At 35.3% G+C, this 16,446-nt stretch overlaps 1 protein-coding gene and 1 long non-coding RNA gene across 6 annotated transcripts; one reads left to right on the top strand and one right to left on the bottom strand.

Moving 5' to 3' along the window:
* Positions 1-10,983: 10,983 nt before the first annotated feature.
* On the top strand, positions 10,984-12,982 carry LOC145038893 (protein NUCLEAR FUSION DEFECTIVE 4-like). The gene is made up of 2 exons (XM_078987111.1): positions 10,984-11,480; positions 11,579-12,982. The coding sequence occupies exons 1-2, from the start codon at positions 11,010-11,012 to the stop codon at positions 12,653-12,655; spliced, it is 1,548 nt and encodes a 515-aa protein (XP_078843237.1). The 5' UTR covers positions 10,984-11,009; the 3' UTR covers positions 12,656-12,982.
* A 1,531-nt stretch (positions 12,983-14,513) lies between these two features.
* Positions 14,514-16,236, bottom strand: LOC145043021 (uncharacterized). Of its 5 annotated transcripts, none has more exons than XR_013680867.1 (4): positions 15,952-16,236; positions 15,556-15,645; positions 15,236-15,425; positions 14,514-15,062 (listed from the first exon to the last, which is right to left on the bottom strand). It is a non-coding gene; the product is annotated as an uncharacterized LOC145043021 (long non-coding RNA). The 5 variants fall into 5 exon arrangements; XR_013680866.1 differs by having other exon boundaries at positions 15,556-15,625; XR_013680869.1 differs by having other exon boundaries at positions 15,236-15,378; positions 15,556-15,625.
* Between the last annotated feature and the right edge of the window lie 210 nt (positions 16,237-16,446).

Genomic DNA, 16,446 nt, shown 5'->3' with positions numbered 1-16,446 from the left:
TCCCTAGATTCCCGAGAATCTTGAGAAATCCGCATTCTCGAGTAGAAGTTCTGCTCGGTTTTCGACACGCTTTCTTCAATCTATCAAGTGAGTTCATATCCGTTAGTTTACCTTTTAAATGTTTTTAAATGTTTATAAATGCTTTATGGGGGGGGGGGGGAATACAAGTTGAATGGTGTTTAGTTATTATATCAATCACATGTGATTAATAACTAGCATGCAAATGGATTTACTATACGTTAACCGTTTTACCAAACAGATTTCTTCAAATGACTTTCTTAAACGTTTTTACATGTTTAAAAATCTTTATCAAACTATCTTACACACTGTAAGCTTCCTTTCAAACTCTATTACAAAGGTGTTTTCAAACAAAGGTTTTCCTTATACATAAACTGTCTTATCAAACAAAATACTTTCAATCGTTTAATAAACTGACATCACGTCATCGTTTCTTAGTATTAAACTTTTCAAAGGTTTTAGAAAACTTCTTTTACGCTTTTATATTGTCAAATTCATGCCCATGTATGTATAGTTATATAAGTAATGTTTAAAGGACTTAGGACGGTTAGCTCGCTTTATTTCCTTTTCCTCGTTGGGATGTGGCCTTAGGGTATCGGTTGCTCGTCTGAATGTCGTCTAAATATTATTAATCATGTGTACATATATAGGTATAAAGGTTCCATTAGTCAGTTCAGTACCTTTGGGTAGCAAAGGTATACTTCCGGTTATACTCGTACATTACTAGTAACTATAATAGGTATAGTTAGGAGATACTACTTACAATTCCAAGTACAAGGAATCACACAAGAGTCAGTTCATTTATGAGTCTATACTAATAAATTACATGTTACATGGCTACGTTTACATATATACGCTTACATGAGTACATTTTCATAGATACGCGTACATGAATACGTTTACATAGATACGCTTACAGAGATACGTTTACATTGATATGTTTATAGAGATACGCTTACATGAACACGTCTACATTAATACGTTTAATAGATACTATTACATAGGATCTGTTACAAACATTGCGGGACTTACCATTCCACACTTAAAGTTGTTAGCTACAGTAGGGAAAAGGAGCGTCGACGGGTGTCCACGGTTGTACTGTTCAGCGAGTTTCCACGCCGTGTATATCCTAATGCAAAAGGATGCATCTTTAGTTATTATATTATTCTCCTTCCTTTATTTTGTGACACATTCACATGAACGATGAGGTAGGATATATTTGATATAGATAAACTATTTTTCCTTATTACCTTTATATTGTGACTCATACACATAATCGACGAGGTAGACTATAACTTTTATAATAACAGTTAAACAAGGAAAAACCGTCACATTTACAGTGATGCTTACTTTCAAAACAGTCGAGTCTTGGAAGAAGACTACTTTCAAAATAGTCGAGTCTTGGTAGAAGACTACTTTTATACTAGTAGGAAATGTAGGATTTCCTAGGGTTTTCAAACGTTTACAATTACTTACAAACATTTTCCAACTTTTTCCAAATGTTTACAAGTCTTTACTTTACAGTTTTTACGAACCAAAGACACATTAATACTTTTGAATTCAGCAGCTTTATTGCTGATACTCGCTTTCAAAATAAACTTGTATTCTCAGGTCACAAATAGACAGGTACGATGACCAGGTTTTGTGAAGACGGAGAAGTCAAGACTCCTCTTTTATTTTGATTATTTATTATGTTGTCTTATACTATGAAGGAACACACTTGTAATTAAAATTATACTATTAATGCAATGGATGATGTTGTTGCTTGTTTACTACTTTACATTGTTGTGATAAATTACACTACGTCCTCCGCCCCAAAACATTTCCACCGTTCTCGGTTTTGGGGTGTGATAGATTGGTATCAGAGCATTGTTTATAGCGAATTAAGTATATCAACCCATAAAAGATATACTAACTATAAATACAAAGGGATTAAAAAAACTCTGACCAAGAGTTTATACTTTTAAATAATAAAATACTTGATTGAGTATACGTGCCTGCATTCATACTAAAATCCGTGTCACAATGACAAGAACAAAAGTATTACGATTGTTGAATATCACAGGTAAGCTTGGGGATGTATGGTCAGTCGTGGGAATAGCATAGCCTGATCAACTATGCTGGTCCGAGGAGTGATTAGCACATGCCCAAGAATGGTTGTGATGTGTCAACAAGTCTAAAGATTTACCAACACTACCACAATGAGAACATTATAACAGAACCTAAGTCTAAAATACTATAGGAGTATTTTGTGTTACTATAATTACTTGAGAACTAAAAAGGATCTTCATTACTAAGTTGATAGTTGCGAAGTGGATATACTAAGGTTATATGTAACTAGGATGTCATAGACTTAGAATCTGTGAAATTCTGCTTTACCTCGGTTCCTTGTGAATTTGGAGTTGAGGTCACTTATTCGAAGGCCTATCCTATTTTGATTACATATAACTAGTATGAACTTTACAAATAATGATGTAACTAATGAAGATTTTCTAATAATAATCTAGATAGTTCGTCTAATAACTATTTTCTTTCCCCAATTCTCGTGTAGAAAACATGGCTGGATTCCATCGCCACGGCAACCCGTACTTCCCGAACAAAGGCAATGCTGGATGGTTCAGAGAAGAACCAGAGAATGATCATCCAATCCCTTTTGAATGATCACCATGCTGAAGACCTTTCGGATGATGATAACTCTGAACTCGAGGATGAGAACCTACCCCCAGTAGCTCTCAATTCAAACCCTAACCCTCGTCCAGCTCTTCATGGCCCGACGCCTCCTTGGGTAGAATGCTTGGAAACATGGAGCGAAGAGCAAGATCAACCTATGCCGTTTAAAGGAGACCGAAGCTTCTACAACGTAAACGAAGGGAGTTCAGCAGACAGAGTTCTACAAATCCTAATCCGTAGAGTTTCCCGAAACGAAATTCAGGGCAGGACGGCTTTTCAACGTATCGAAGAGGTTAATGCCAATGCAAGAATGCATACCATTCGCACCAATCGCCTTGATCACAAGTGAGAGATCTGAGAGAAACCATGAAATCCTACTACGAACACTAGCTGAAACCCGAGCCAAAGTCATAGAACTCCAAGTACGCCAGAGGGTTGTACAAGAGATACCTGCTTGATATAAAATGTCAACTAACCGAACTAAGGGTTCACCATAGGGGTGACCGTCACCAGTAGGAGATACTTTACTTTACACCTTTGTTTTAAAAAGAATCGTGTTCCTATCTAAGTTTTGTGTAGCACTTTTCCATGTTACTACCTTGTACTATATGTACTTTTATTTAGGACTTTATGCTGTCAAAGACTTTTCTACTCCGAATATGATGTAAGACCTTCTACAAAGTTACTTTTCCCGAACCTATTACATCTTAAACATCGATTATATGGACAGTCGGCTAACTTCCGTGTTACACTTTGTTCAAATACCTTCAATATACTATTGTTGGAGTCTATCTGAAACTCTATCTAGTCAAGTTATTGGACTATGGTAATTTAACTCCTGAATCATTTTCAAGCCTCTTTTAAAGGTTCGATCATATTATCCACCAACCTATAATACCTCGGCTTGAACGGCAAACGTCTTAAGACCATTCTACAAACATACTTCTACTCTAAACTAGAACTGCATCATAGGGATGTAGGTCAAACCATCATGAACATACTTCTAATCTGTACTAGGACTGCATCATAGACATGTAGGTCAAACCTTCACGAACTTACTTCTACTCTTTACTAAGACTGCATCATAGGGATGTAGGTCAAACCTACGAGAACATATTTCTATTCTTTACATGAACGATCAAACTACATCTAGGTTCAACCATATCCGCTAATGAATTCATTATCTTTCCGTGTAACATAATCATGTCGCCGAAGAAAAGTGATCAACCCATCAACCAAACACCAACTCTTCAGATTGATGCAACTACCTTTAAAGCTGCAGTCTCAGCTGCCGTGACAGCTGTTCTGACTCACCTTAATGCTAACAACGCAAATGTTAGTAGGATTGTTAGCAAAAATACCAATCCAAGTAACAATAAAGTACCTCAGCGAGCAACAAACTACCACGACACCCCGAATCCCAAGCCCAAGAATAGAAAACGAAAGTTCTGGGCTAAAGCTAAAGGCAAATCACCCAAAGGGGCGAGCAAAAGACAACAAACGGTGGCAGCCTTCGCGGCCACGACTTCTGTACCTCCTACTACCATCCCTTCTAGTATCCCAGTTATCCCTAACCCGACCAGACAGTATGCTGGCAATCTCCCAAAGTGCAACAAATGATTAAGTTCATATATTGAACTTCCAATAGTTTAATTCTAAATACCAATCCGTGGAATTTAGTTTACTCAAACTACTGCTTTGATACCATGATTGAAAGACTCTAACTTTCGTATTTATGAAAGACCCAAACTTTCATACTCGATAATATAGTTACTCCAAAAGATGCTACTTACATATTCATAAAAACAATATTTTACATTGATAAAGAGGTTACAAACTACTAGATACAAACCGACTATTTTAAAGTGTTATATATTACATAACTTCCCAAGATTCTATACTTTTATACATATGGGAGTGCAAAATACAATAGTTTTAAACTATTCATAAGCTTGTATCGATAGAATAGTTTCAAAGTATTCAAAAATCTTCTACTAGTATATAACTATACTGGAAGCTTATCTCCTGCAATTTGTTAAACATCGAGAGGGTAAGCGGTGACGCTTAGTGAGTTCAATAATAGATACAATATAACGTTATGCCATATATATAGTTTAATATGGGAGAAGCAAAGGGGAACAAGGAACAACAAGGGCATATGTGAATCATGTGACAAACATTCCATATCAATCATTGATTTGATTTAAAGATATACAATCAATGAGACATACAACTTCGGATTTAACATTTTGGTAGATTTCAAGCTTATAGCCCTGTCTAACCTTCTGCCAATACCATAGAATAGAAATCATTTTCTTACGGAGACATGTTCTACATGGCCAGAGGCTACATACCAGGACCAACGTGAATCTAAGTCCTTTCACTGATCACATGGTCAAAGGTATTGCTTTGCTATTAAAAATAGCGAATAAAAATAACACGGGAAAATAACTTGGAATAATAACACTGAAAGGCACGTAGCACATATAACACATAACATACAATTATTTCTATATATTAAACTCACCGTGAAATAACCAGGGGCTAAAATATTAATTTGGGCAATACTTCGGCTCTAAATATGACTTTCGTCGTTGAAAACCGGGCTCTGCGAAGGTAGAGCTTCAAAACCGAAAAGATAATTTTTTCGGGCTTCTCGGGAGTCTCGGGGCGTGTTTCGAGCTTTGGAATCGGTATCGGGGCTTCGGGGGAAGTGGAAGTAGAAGAAATATAAGTTTAGGTGTAAAAAGGGGCAAATTTCTAACATTTACCCGGGAGGCCTCACACCCCTTATATAGGTGCGAGCGTCGAATCCAAAGCGAGGGAAAGAGGGCAGGTGGCTGCGAGGTTCGGAACAGGTGGCAGCAGGGCGAGGCTCGGACGGACCGGTGTTCGCTTCGCATTGGTCGAATGACACGGCTTTAGGCTTTGGTTCTGGTCGGCTGCTTCGGTCAAATCAGGAGTCTACACTTGGGTCGCGCACGAGGGCGCATGCGAGACCACGTGATTTCGGACAGATGCCAGCTCCTAAGCGGACCAAGCTTCGGTCAAATGGGGAAAAAGGTGACGACTTTGGACCAATCAGCGGGTGCCACCCGAGGCTGCGGTCCAATCAGAAGACGCCACATGGAGGCTGCATGCGAGGGATGACGTGGTGTAGAAATTTGATTATAAAACTCCAAAGGAAAAAGAACGTGCGCTATTCGGAATTTTTCGTGTCAAAACTCCCCCTTAACATGTGGCATAAACTTTGTGCTTCAATCCGGAAAACCCAAAAAAATATTTAATTTTTATTGTCGTTCACGGATCGCCTTTGACAAAATTTCTCAAAAATGGGTAGAAATTGTCAATTTCAAAATTCTGCAGTGACCCGTTGCGCCCAAATCAGCAAAATATGCAAAACTCTCCCCCTTTTCCAAAGCTGGGTAGAAAGCGTCAATTTGCACAAACTGCAGGGGCCTAAAATGCACAATCTTCAATTTTCAGCAAAAAATAGTCATTTTTCGAATTTGGGTGCAAACTACCAAAAATTTGAAGTCTCAGGGACTATCTTCGTAAATTTTGCCCTTTTTGCTCAAACATACGAAGACTTGTTCAAATATATGAAGCCTTAACCAATTTTCGAAGTTGGGTGAAAAGTGTCAAATATTCGAAAATTGAGTTAATTTGCAAAGTGTCAAATATTCGAAGGTTCAGGGGTCAAATTCGAAAATGGGTCATTTGTTCAAATCATTCGAAGTAATTGGCACAGAGCTTTTGGAAGCGTTTGGGAGCTTCTAGCTGTTAGCTTTTGACAAAACGCTCTAGTTTAAACAAAAAGCTTCGTTTGGCAGTACGAACGTTTAGCTTTTAGTTTTAACAAAACGCTCCGATTCTAAAAGCTACTTCATGTAGCTTTTAACAAAACGCTCCGGAGCTTTTGAAATCAATTTCCATAATTACTCTTAAAAATATATTTATATATTTTTTTAATTTTAATAAATTGTCCTTTTATGTAATTTTATATATTTCAAAAGCTTCCAGCTATTTTTGCCAAACATTCATATAACAAATAAAAGCTACAGCTTCCCACTACAAGCTACCAGCTACACGCTACCAGCTACCCGCTACCAGCTAACCGCTACCCGCTTCCAGCTAACAGCTACTTTTGCCAAACACGCCCTAACCCTTCGTAAGAAATTTTCTTTTTGTCCCATACACCCTTCGAATAAAATCCAAATAGCCCTTCGTACAAAATTTTCACTCCCCTCCGATCAATCCATACCCTTCATATAATTCAAAAAAATCATCTATTACATAGTGACCATTCATCCTTCGTTAATCCACATCCCTTCGAAAATTGGTTACCCTGATCACCCTCAATACCTCCTTCGAACATCAAACCCAATTCCAAAAATCAAATAATAGATCCTTCGTATGATTCATTCAATAACCAGGGCTTCGTTCAAAAAAACATCGACTTTAACAGTTATTTGTTCCCACAATCTTTAACCTCCGTTTAAAATCGATCCCTGTATACAAACCCAATAACCAATCGAACACATACCATTCGAAAACAATAATCATTACACCCTTCAACAGATTTGACATCGCATTTCAAAATAATCGATCTTACTTCATCTGCTTGATATAAATTGAAGTCCAAACTTATTTTCGCATAACGAAATCTTCAAACCAAGTTTCAATCAAAATTGATTTTATCATGTAAATTCGACTTCAATCATCCCACTCAACCATTGAAATTCACTGATCAAGAATAACACCAAATCAATTTTGACTTTCTTTCTTAAACCATTGACTGTTGAATACTCATCTCACAACAAAATCACTCAAATTTGATTTTCAATTTTGAAGATTCGAACTCATACTCCCGCTTTCGATTTTAATGCAAATTTGAAATTCAATTCTGAGTAACAAACGTTTGATGAAGTCAAACTAGAACTCAAGAACAAATCAATCGATATCAAAAACCAATGGTACAACACAGTAAAGCAAGAGTACAAGTCGAGTGATGAAATAATGAACACAAATGAAATGATCGACAGATTTCTAATTCAAAGAAAAATCTGATTACTCAATTTTGATATGATAACGTGAGCGAGTATCGAGAATCATTTTGATGATTATCTTCGTTGAATGAAAACTGAAATCAAATTGATGTGGGGCTTAGTGGATAGATTCAATATCATATGAATGGATATTGGGCTTATGATGATAACACGAACAGTAACTTTAGATTGGACTTGGGCTTTTGATAATTATTATTCAGATTTCTCAAGATGGGCTTCATAAACAGTAAATTTCGAATGTTTATAAAACGAGGAACAGTAAATATTTGAAAAAATATGAAATGAAAATTTGATTTAGATTTTTGTAATTGATCAAAAAAAAATTATTGGATCAGCAATAGGATTGAAACGGATTTGATCAAATGAGTCAAACGATCAAAAATCAAGAACGCAACGCACGATTCAAATGAAATTAAGAGATCATAGAGAGAGACTCACCAAAATTGATCAAATTGCGACAAAAATTGCCAAACCGAGAATCATTCTTCAAATATCACCTTGATCTTGAAGACCCGCTCTGATACCAATTGTTGTGATAAAGAACATGGTTTGACATGCGGAATTAAAGCTTGCACAATTGAACATGGTGATTTGGGTGTTTAAGAGATATATTGAATGTATATGGTGTTACAAAAAGGATCTAGATCTAGACTACATAATTAACACACACTTACTCACTCACTTCTACATCTTTCAAAGCACACCTCTACCAGTGGACAAACCCACTATTTATAGAGGTGTTTACATGTCTCTCTCTCACTCTAACTACCAAATGGGTCTAAAGGCTAAAGCACCACATGCAAGTGGGTTTTACAAAAGTCAAACATTTACAAAGTCATGAATGAAGAACTGTGCACTCCAACACGTGGCAGTACTATTCATGCGAAATTTCTCGAAAAATGTGCCAAATCTTGTAAAATCCATAACTTTCGCATACGAGCTCCGTTTTTTATGTTATTTATATGCACGCGTAGCTAAAATTACGCTCTACAACTTCCGTTTAGACTTCGTCGGCTAATTTTGACTTTAATTTTTATATTATTATTTTTAACAGACCGGGACAGGAAATCCGTTAAAAATTCATAACTTCTTCATCCGACGTCCGTTTTCGTCAGACTTTTTACCATTGTGCTACTAATGATGAGACCTTCGATTCTCATTTAGGTTGTGTCGGCTAAAAATCGCTCGATCTAAAATTCGAGTTTTTAGCTGTCTACTACTAAGTTGAAACTTCGAAAAATCATAACTTCGTCATACGAAGTTAGATTTGGACGTTCTTTTTATCGAACTTCTCGGTTTAATGAATACTACGACTTTCGTTTAGATTACTAAGGCTAAAAAGTAGTTTATCAAAAACTCACTTTTTACGTCATTCGGCGCCGTGCCAGTTTTATAGTGGATCTTCGATTTGTCATAACTTCTTCGTTATAACTCGGATTTCGATGAAGTTTTCGCCTAAGTGTTTATAACGAGATTATATACAACTTTCAATAATAAAATTTTACTTATTCCAAATTTTATATTTTCGTTAAATTTTATTATTTGGCTTTTAATTGGAATTTCATAAGACTTCCAATATTTTATGAGTGATTCTAAACATAGTTTTACTTCATTTCTAGTAAAAACTATCTGTTAGAACTCAATATTCAAATTCACATAATATTTCATAATATTATTTACTTAAAACACTATTTCAAAACGTGTATGTTACAGTGGTGTTCCCCCTATGTTCACGGCATGAAGGTGCAGACACATCAGCAATAACGAGCCATAATAGGCCCATACCGGGTAGTCTAAAGGGATACATTTGCAAAACAAAAAAATTAAAGTATATAACTACATTTTGAACTTGTAGCACTAGATAATAACAACTAGGCCTGACAATCAGGTTGGGTTCGGGTTGACGTGTCATGGGTTGGTGGGTTGACGGGTCAGAAAACAAAAACTCAACTTAATCCATATAATATATGGGTTGGCGGGTCACGGGTTGGTGGTTTGGAACCTCAACCCGACCAAACCCAACCCAACCCAACCCAACACATATAACCCGTTTAAGTACGGGTTCACGTGTTTACAAGTTAGCGGGTCAAACCCAAGCCAAATAACTCATTTAATAAATCAACACTGGACTTTCAAAAATGATGATTTTTTAACATATAGTCATAAAGTGATTAAATTAATTATTAGAAAAAAAGTTTCAACATAAATTTATAAAATCATTAACATCTAAATAAAATTGAAAAATAAAAACATTCATACAAAATGGATGCTTTCTTTGTTCATGAGTTGTGAATATCTTATAATGAAATGCGTTGTTGTTGGTTTTTTTTTTTTTTTTAAATTAAGGTACCGCAAACACGTATGTATATGGAAGGAACATGATGATATGAAATATTACGAATACGAAAGGAAATTAGATAGCCCAACCCAACCTATGGCGGATTGACATGTCAAAAATCTCAACCAAAATCCGTCTATTTTCGGGTTGGGTCAGTATCGGATTACTGGTTGAATCGAGAGTTGTTACCCTTAATGACAACCTTAATATATACTTCGATGATCAAAATTATTTTTAGTCTTTTTGTATTTTATAGGATTTTGAAAGATATTATTGGATTATATTAATTAATTTTATTATTAGTTCTGCAGCTTACACATTTTTCTACATGTTTTTGTTTGGTGAAAGAATGCGTCGTTTACCATGTGCCAATAATAGACTTCACAATAATGTAACAATACAGAGATACCTTTTATATTTTATAAGATTTTGAGAGATATTATTGGATTTTATTAATCTAACATTCTAATTTGTATATGAATAAATAAACAATGCAAGGGTTACCATGTGACCGAAATAGAAATAGAAATAGAACAATCATTTAAACAATGCTAGGCTCTTTGTCATTGAGTTGTTTACAAGTTCACATTCCCTTGGCAAAGCTTCAAACAGACATACCGCGTATATCGATATTTTATTTTACTTGCTTTAAAGTTTAAAGTATGCTTATTCATTCACTTTATTTTAATAATGTTGCAAAAATATACATATTATATTTATATATATAATGAAGTATTTTAATCATATATTGCAAAATAAATATACATGTGCATGGTGGGTAATTACATAAACTACGAAAGTCAATATATAGGCTGGCGACATCTCCTCTTCCACTCCCATTATAAAGGAACATAAATCATAATCGCTACACGCACGTTTGAAGGAGTAGACCTGTAAAAGGCAACAAATCAAAAATGGAAAACAGCAAATGGATAGCAACGGTGGCGAGCATATGGATTCAGTGCAGCTGCGGTGCTTCCTACGCCTTCGGAATATACTCCGCAGCCCTCAAATCCAGTCAAGGTTACGATCAATCAACTCTCGACACCGTCTCCGTTTTCAAAGACATCGGCGCTAACATCGGAGTTTTATCCGGTCTGCTCTACCACGCTGTCACCGATCACAAACGCGGTGCACCTCCGTCGTCGTCTCGTTTTGGATCCGGTCTTTCATTGGTTTACTTGGCCGGAGCGATTCAGTTCTTTGCTGGTTACTTCCTTATGTGGTTATCCGTTACCGGAGTCATTGAGAAGCCTCACGTCTCCCTCATGTGCTTCTTCATGTTCATGGCTGCTCACGCACAAACTTTCTTCAACACCACAAATGTCGTCGTCGCTGTTCAGAACTTCCCCGATTACAGTGGAACCACCGTTGGCATTATGAAGGTACGTAAACCTAATATAATTTTCTTGTTTGATTATACATTTGAAAAAGGAAGAAGGAAGAATTGTACTGAAGTAAATTATTTCTTCAAATTTGTAAGGGATTTCTTGGTCTGAGTGGAGCGATATTGATCCAAATCTACCAGACGCTGTTTGATGGAAGCCCAAGCACTTTCCTGCTGATGCTCGCTGTGTTTCCGGCTGCTGTGTCTCTTCTACTTATGTCTTTGATTCATGTAAACCCATCGAACACAACCAACGACAAACACCATTTGAATGGCTTTTCATTGATCGCTCTAGCAGTTGCTGCATATTTAATGATCATAATTATCTTTCAAAACATGTTTGCAATCCCATCATGGGTTCACATCGTTACAACCGTCGTTCTTCTGATGCTGGTGTCTTCACCTCTTCAAGTCGCGGTCTCAGCTCAAAGAAAGGAAAAACAACCGCCGTCACCCGCCATGGCTCCGTTGATTGTAGCTTCTGACAAGGACGGAGGCGTTGAAATGAATCTGGTGCAAGCGGTGGGAACTGTCAACTTCTGGTTACTATCTGTAGCGATGGTGTTTGGGATGGGATCGGGAATGGCGACGATCAACAATATAAGTCAGATAGGCGAGTCTCTCGACTACTCAACTTTTCAGATCAATGCGATGGTTTCTCTATGGAGCATATGGAACTTTCTTGGACGATTTGGGGGTGGATTTTTGTCTGATGTGTTTCTACACAGATACGGATGGGGGAGACCATTGTTTATCTCGCTAACACAAGCAGCCATGGTCGCCGGCCATTTGATCATCGGGTCAGGTGGGAATTTGTACATTGGTACAGTGATCGTGGGCATTTGCTATGGATCACAGTGGTCTTTGATGCCTACAATCACTTCGGAGATCTTTGGAGTGAAGCATATGGGGACGATTTTCAACACAGTAGCTGCGGGTAATCCCATTGGGTCGTATATACTTTCTGTGGGAGTGATTGGTAGGATTTACGACATGGAAGCTGAAGCAGGAGGAGGAGGATCTTGCCATGGGATTCATTGCTTTATGGTTTCGTATTTTGTGTGTGCTGGGGTTTGTGTTTTTGGGTTTCTTGTTTCGTTGGTGTTGTTTTTTAGAACAAGGGGTTTCTATGCGTTGATTTTACAAAGACGATCGAAGCAACTTCTGGTATAGCTAGAACGGATGGAGGTGGTTGTTGCTGTGTGTGTTCGAATCGAGTCTGTTATACTTTCATCTTCATTCACTTTTACACAACATTCATGAAACTCAAATTTGTAGTCATGTAGAACAAACTGTTGAACATAATAGTTTTTGAAATCAAGATACAGAAACACATGGACAGGTATATGAACAGTGCGACAGGAGAGAATGTGTTGATCACGTGATAATTAGAAAGTCAGAGTAGTTGAAGCACATGTTAAACAGTGTCATTAGTGGCTGTTAAAGTTGGGTAGACTCATTTAAGTTTGTAACAACCTGAATATACTTCTTTTTTTTTTATACTAGTTGTTTATCCGCACCAAGCAACGGGTGTTAATAGTTTTATCAGAAATTTGTTTATAGAGGGAGATTAGTTCTTTTGCTGTTTACATTCTCAAAACATATAGGACCACTAATATCCCATAACAATAGGTAAATGCAATATGGCTCCTTTCACTCATTCTTCCATAGGTCATTGTCCATAGTATTCAATATGGTAGACCTTGAACTTTTTTCAATCAATGCATCAATAAATATCATATACTTATCAAAATATATCAATAATATATATTTGATTGTTGTTCTTTATTTTTTTTTTTATTGAAATATAGCCCTAATTTGCCCTTTGTGGTCTTTTATTTGAAAATAACAAATATCAAAATATCTCAATTGCTTTCAAATTTTTGTGTATCAGTTTGAATACCAATTTATCTATCATCTTTACATCTTAGATTGTCAAATATCGTTCGTCCGCTCAACAACCAAACCTTAAGGAAACTATGTTACAATGTTAACTGAGTTAATTTTTATTTATTTATTATTATTATTATTATTATTATTATTTTTATTTTTTTTTATTTTTTTACTTTTTTGGTTTAGTTGATCAACTTGGTAAAAATATTTACTTTTTCGCTTAACTCATGTTTTTTCCACAAACGGTAATAATTACTTTTATTTTATTTATACAGTATGCTTATAGCTTATATTCACTTTTTATTTTAAAGAAACTTGATAGTTGCCATAAAATAGATGAATTTGGTTATTATTAATTAGTATTTGTAAATATGAAATGTTATTAATTAATTAGTATTTGAAATATTGATTCATTATTAATTACTATTTGTCATTGAATTAAAATAAAATATCAATTAAGGTACACTTACTTGGATATTAATGCATATCGGTAATTTTAGTTATATTGGGCACTTTTTGTTGAATAACGTTTGGAAATTGTGTCAAAACTCAAAAGAACTTTTCTTCCGTGATAGATATAACATCAAACACAAAAATATTTTGAATCTTTTAATAGATTTATTTAATGCCTCATGATGTTGAGAATTGGATTAAATTAGCCTAAATGACTCTCCAAAGATGCAAGTTCATCATCCTATCAATGCTTGAAATGTTCAAAGCAAACATAAAAACTTTGAAGCAAACTCTTGCAAGAACGAAAAATATACATTAATAGAAAAAATGAACTCATTTTGGTAAGCTTTTTTTAATGCTTCAATCATTTATCTATACATTTTTATTTTCAATATTGGATACACAGTATCTTATAAGTAAAGTTCAATCCTGCAACTTATCACTATTACATCAATGGTTTTCATCTTGTAAAAGCATAACAAAGCCTAGAAAGAGCGGAATCATCTATAATAAGTTGGTTTAAAATTATGAAGTACTCAATCATCTTGTCTCTGGTATCGGCTGAAAAGGATAATGATTTGCAACGGTCCTTATTGGTTTTTTTTTTTTTTTTTTTTTTTGGAAAAAGGGGATTACCCCTAGCAAAATGCCTTGTTGGTTTTTAACCCTAACCATCAGGCGCATCTTTGTTTGAATGAATCATAGAACTAAGGATTGCAACAATGAACTTATCCAAAATATTCTAAGCAACATAACATCCGGAATAAGCTACTTTCCCATGCTCTATGTATCTTCTTCTCAAACTTTAGTTTTCATTAAACTTTTTGGTGAAAGATAAGAAAAAATAATGTGACTATTACTTGAACTAAAAAGAGTCTTCATGTGTTTCTGACTTTGCACCATTTGAGCAGTAAGTTACTTGTAGTTCCACCTAGATTCCATTAAAGTTCCTGATTCAGCTGTACTAACCAATGGGGGGGAGGGGGTTTAAGGAAAACTACAATATGAGTTTTTTGAACTCACAAACACCATCTGTAGAAAGACATACATATTAAACAAAGTTTTTATAGATTCCAAACCTCCATAACATATTTTGAACCTTCAAACCAGATTTCAAACCTGCATTTGCAAATTTATTTATGCCAAAACATATTATTTTGCCTATCTTAAACTCTTGTGAAGAAAAAACTGAGAAGAAGCACCCAACAAACCATGGTTTGGCTGATTGTACCCACTGGTAAAGAAAAATAAAATAAAATGCATGACAAAAAAACAAAATTAGAATTCTATAATTAAAAAAACTATAGGTAAATTTGAGGTACAAATCCAAGTATTAAAGGAAAAAGTCATTTTTATCCCTTTTGAATTTTTTAGAATTTATATGCATGAATTGTTAAAGGAACAAACCTTAGATGTAAAGGTCCTCTTACTCCACATCCTTCCTTCACAGCAAGTCAGCAACATGTTGTCTTTGTCTTTTTCACTATTTATGACAAGATTTTATCAGAGTAGATATTGCTATTACTTTGGACGACATCAACACCAGCAACCTATTTTTTAGGTGAAATGTGCCAAGCAACAACACACTTTCATTTTGCTGCCAATTTGGGAAAAATACTTTGTTTTTTTTATCCAATATAGCAACATATTTATATCGGGGGAGAGATCAGTGATCCAAAAGAAACAAAAATCAGTAATGAAGTCTTTTTTTTAAGTACAAAACTTACCATAACGCGGTTATCAAACAAATGTTGCACCACACTTGTTCTTTTAAATTTCTTTCGTTTTGCCGCTTTTCTTTGACAAAATACCCACAACTAAATTAAATAGAAGTGACAAAACTTGATGTCGTAGAAAACAAATAAATGATAAGAGAGAGAGAGAGAGAGAGAGAGAGAGAGAGAGAGAGAGAGAGAGAGAGAGAGAGAGAGAGAGAGAGAGAGAGAGAACTAAACACAAACCATGGATCGGAGTCCCATAAACACACAAAGTTAAATATAAATATATATATATATATATATATATATATATATATATATATATATATATATATATATATATATATATATATATAGAGAGAGAGAGAGAGAGAGAGAGAGAGACAGAGAGAGAGAGAGAGAGACCTTGGTGATGAGGCAGTGATCGGAAGCCAAATAGAGAGATATAAAGGCGGTGCGTTAGGTGGTCAGCGGCTAGGCTTTTAGGAGGTGCGATGGTGGTAAAGTATAGGATTTCTACAGGCGAGTTGGTGATGTGATGGCTTTAACATCGGTTCCCACCAGGTTGAGGTTTGTAATGAAACCAGATGAGATTGTTCGATTGAGAGAAAGAGATAGGGGAATCATAGAGAAGAGGAGTGGAGATATAAAGGGAAGGGAGCCGATATAAGGGCCGGAGAGAATGGATTTTAAAATTCGAATTTAATACCTTATCACGACCAATATATATATATATATATATATATATATATATATATATATATATATATATATATATATATATATATATATATATATATATATAGAGAGAGAGAGAGAGAGAAAGAGAAAGAGAGAGATATGTTCAAGTATTCAAAATAATTATTCTGTTATTGTATGATTAAATGTAGATCAATCAAA

This window comes from Lactuca saligna, chromosome 4 (genome assembly GCF_052625555.1).
Source record: "Lactuca saligna cultivar CGN05327 chromosome 4, ASM5262555v1, whole genome shotgun sequence".
NCBI lineage: Eukaryota > Viridiplantae > Streptophyta > Magnoliopsida > Asterales > Asteraceae > Lactuca > Lactuca saligna.
This window is presented reverse-complemented; position numbering and strand designations above follow the sequence as displayed.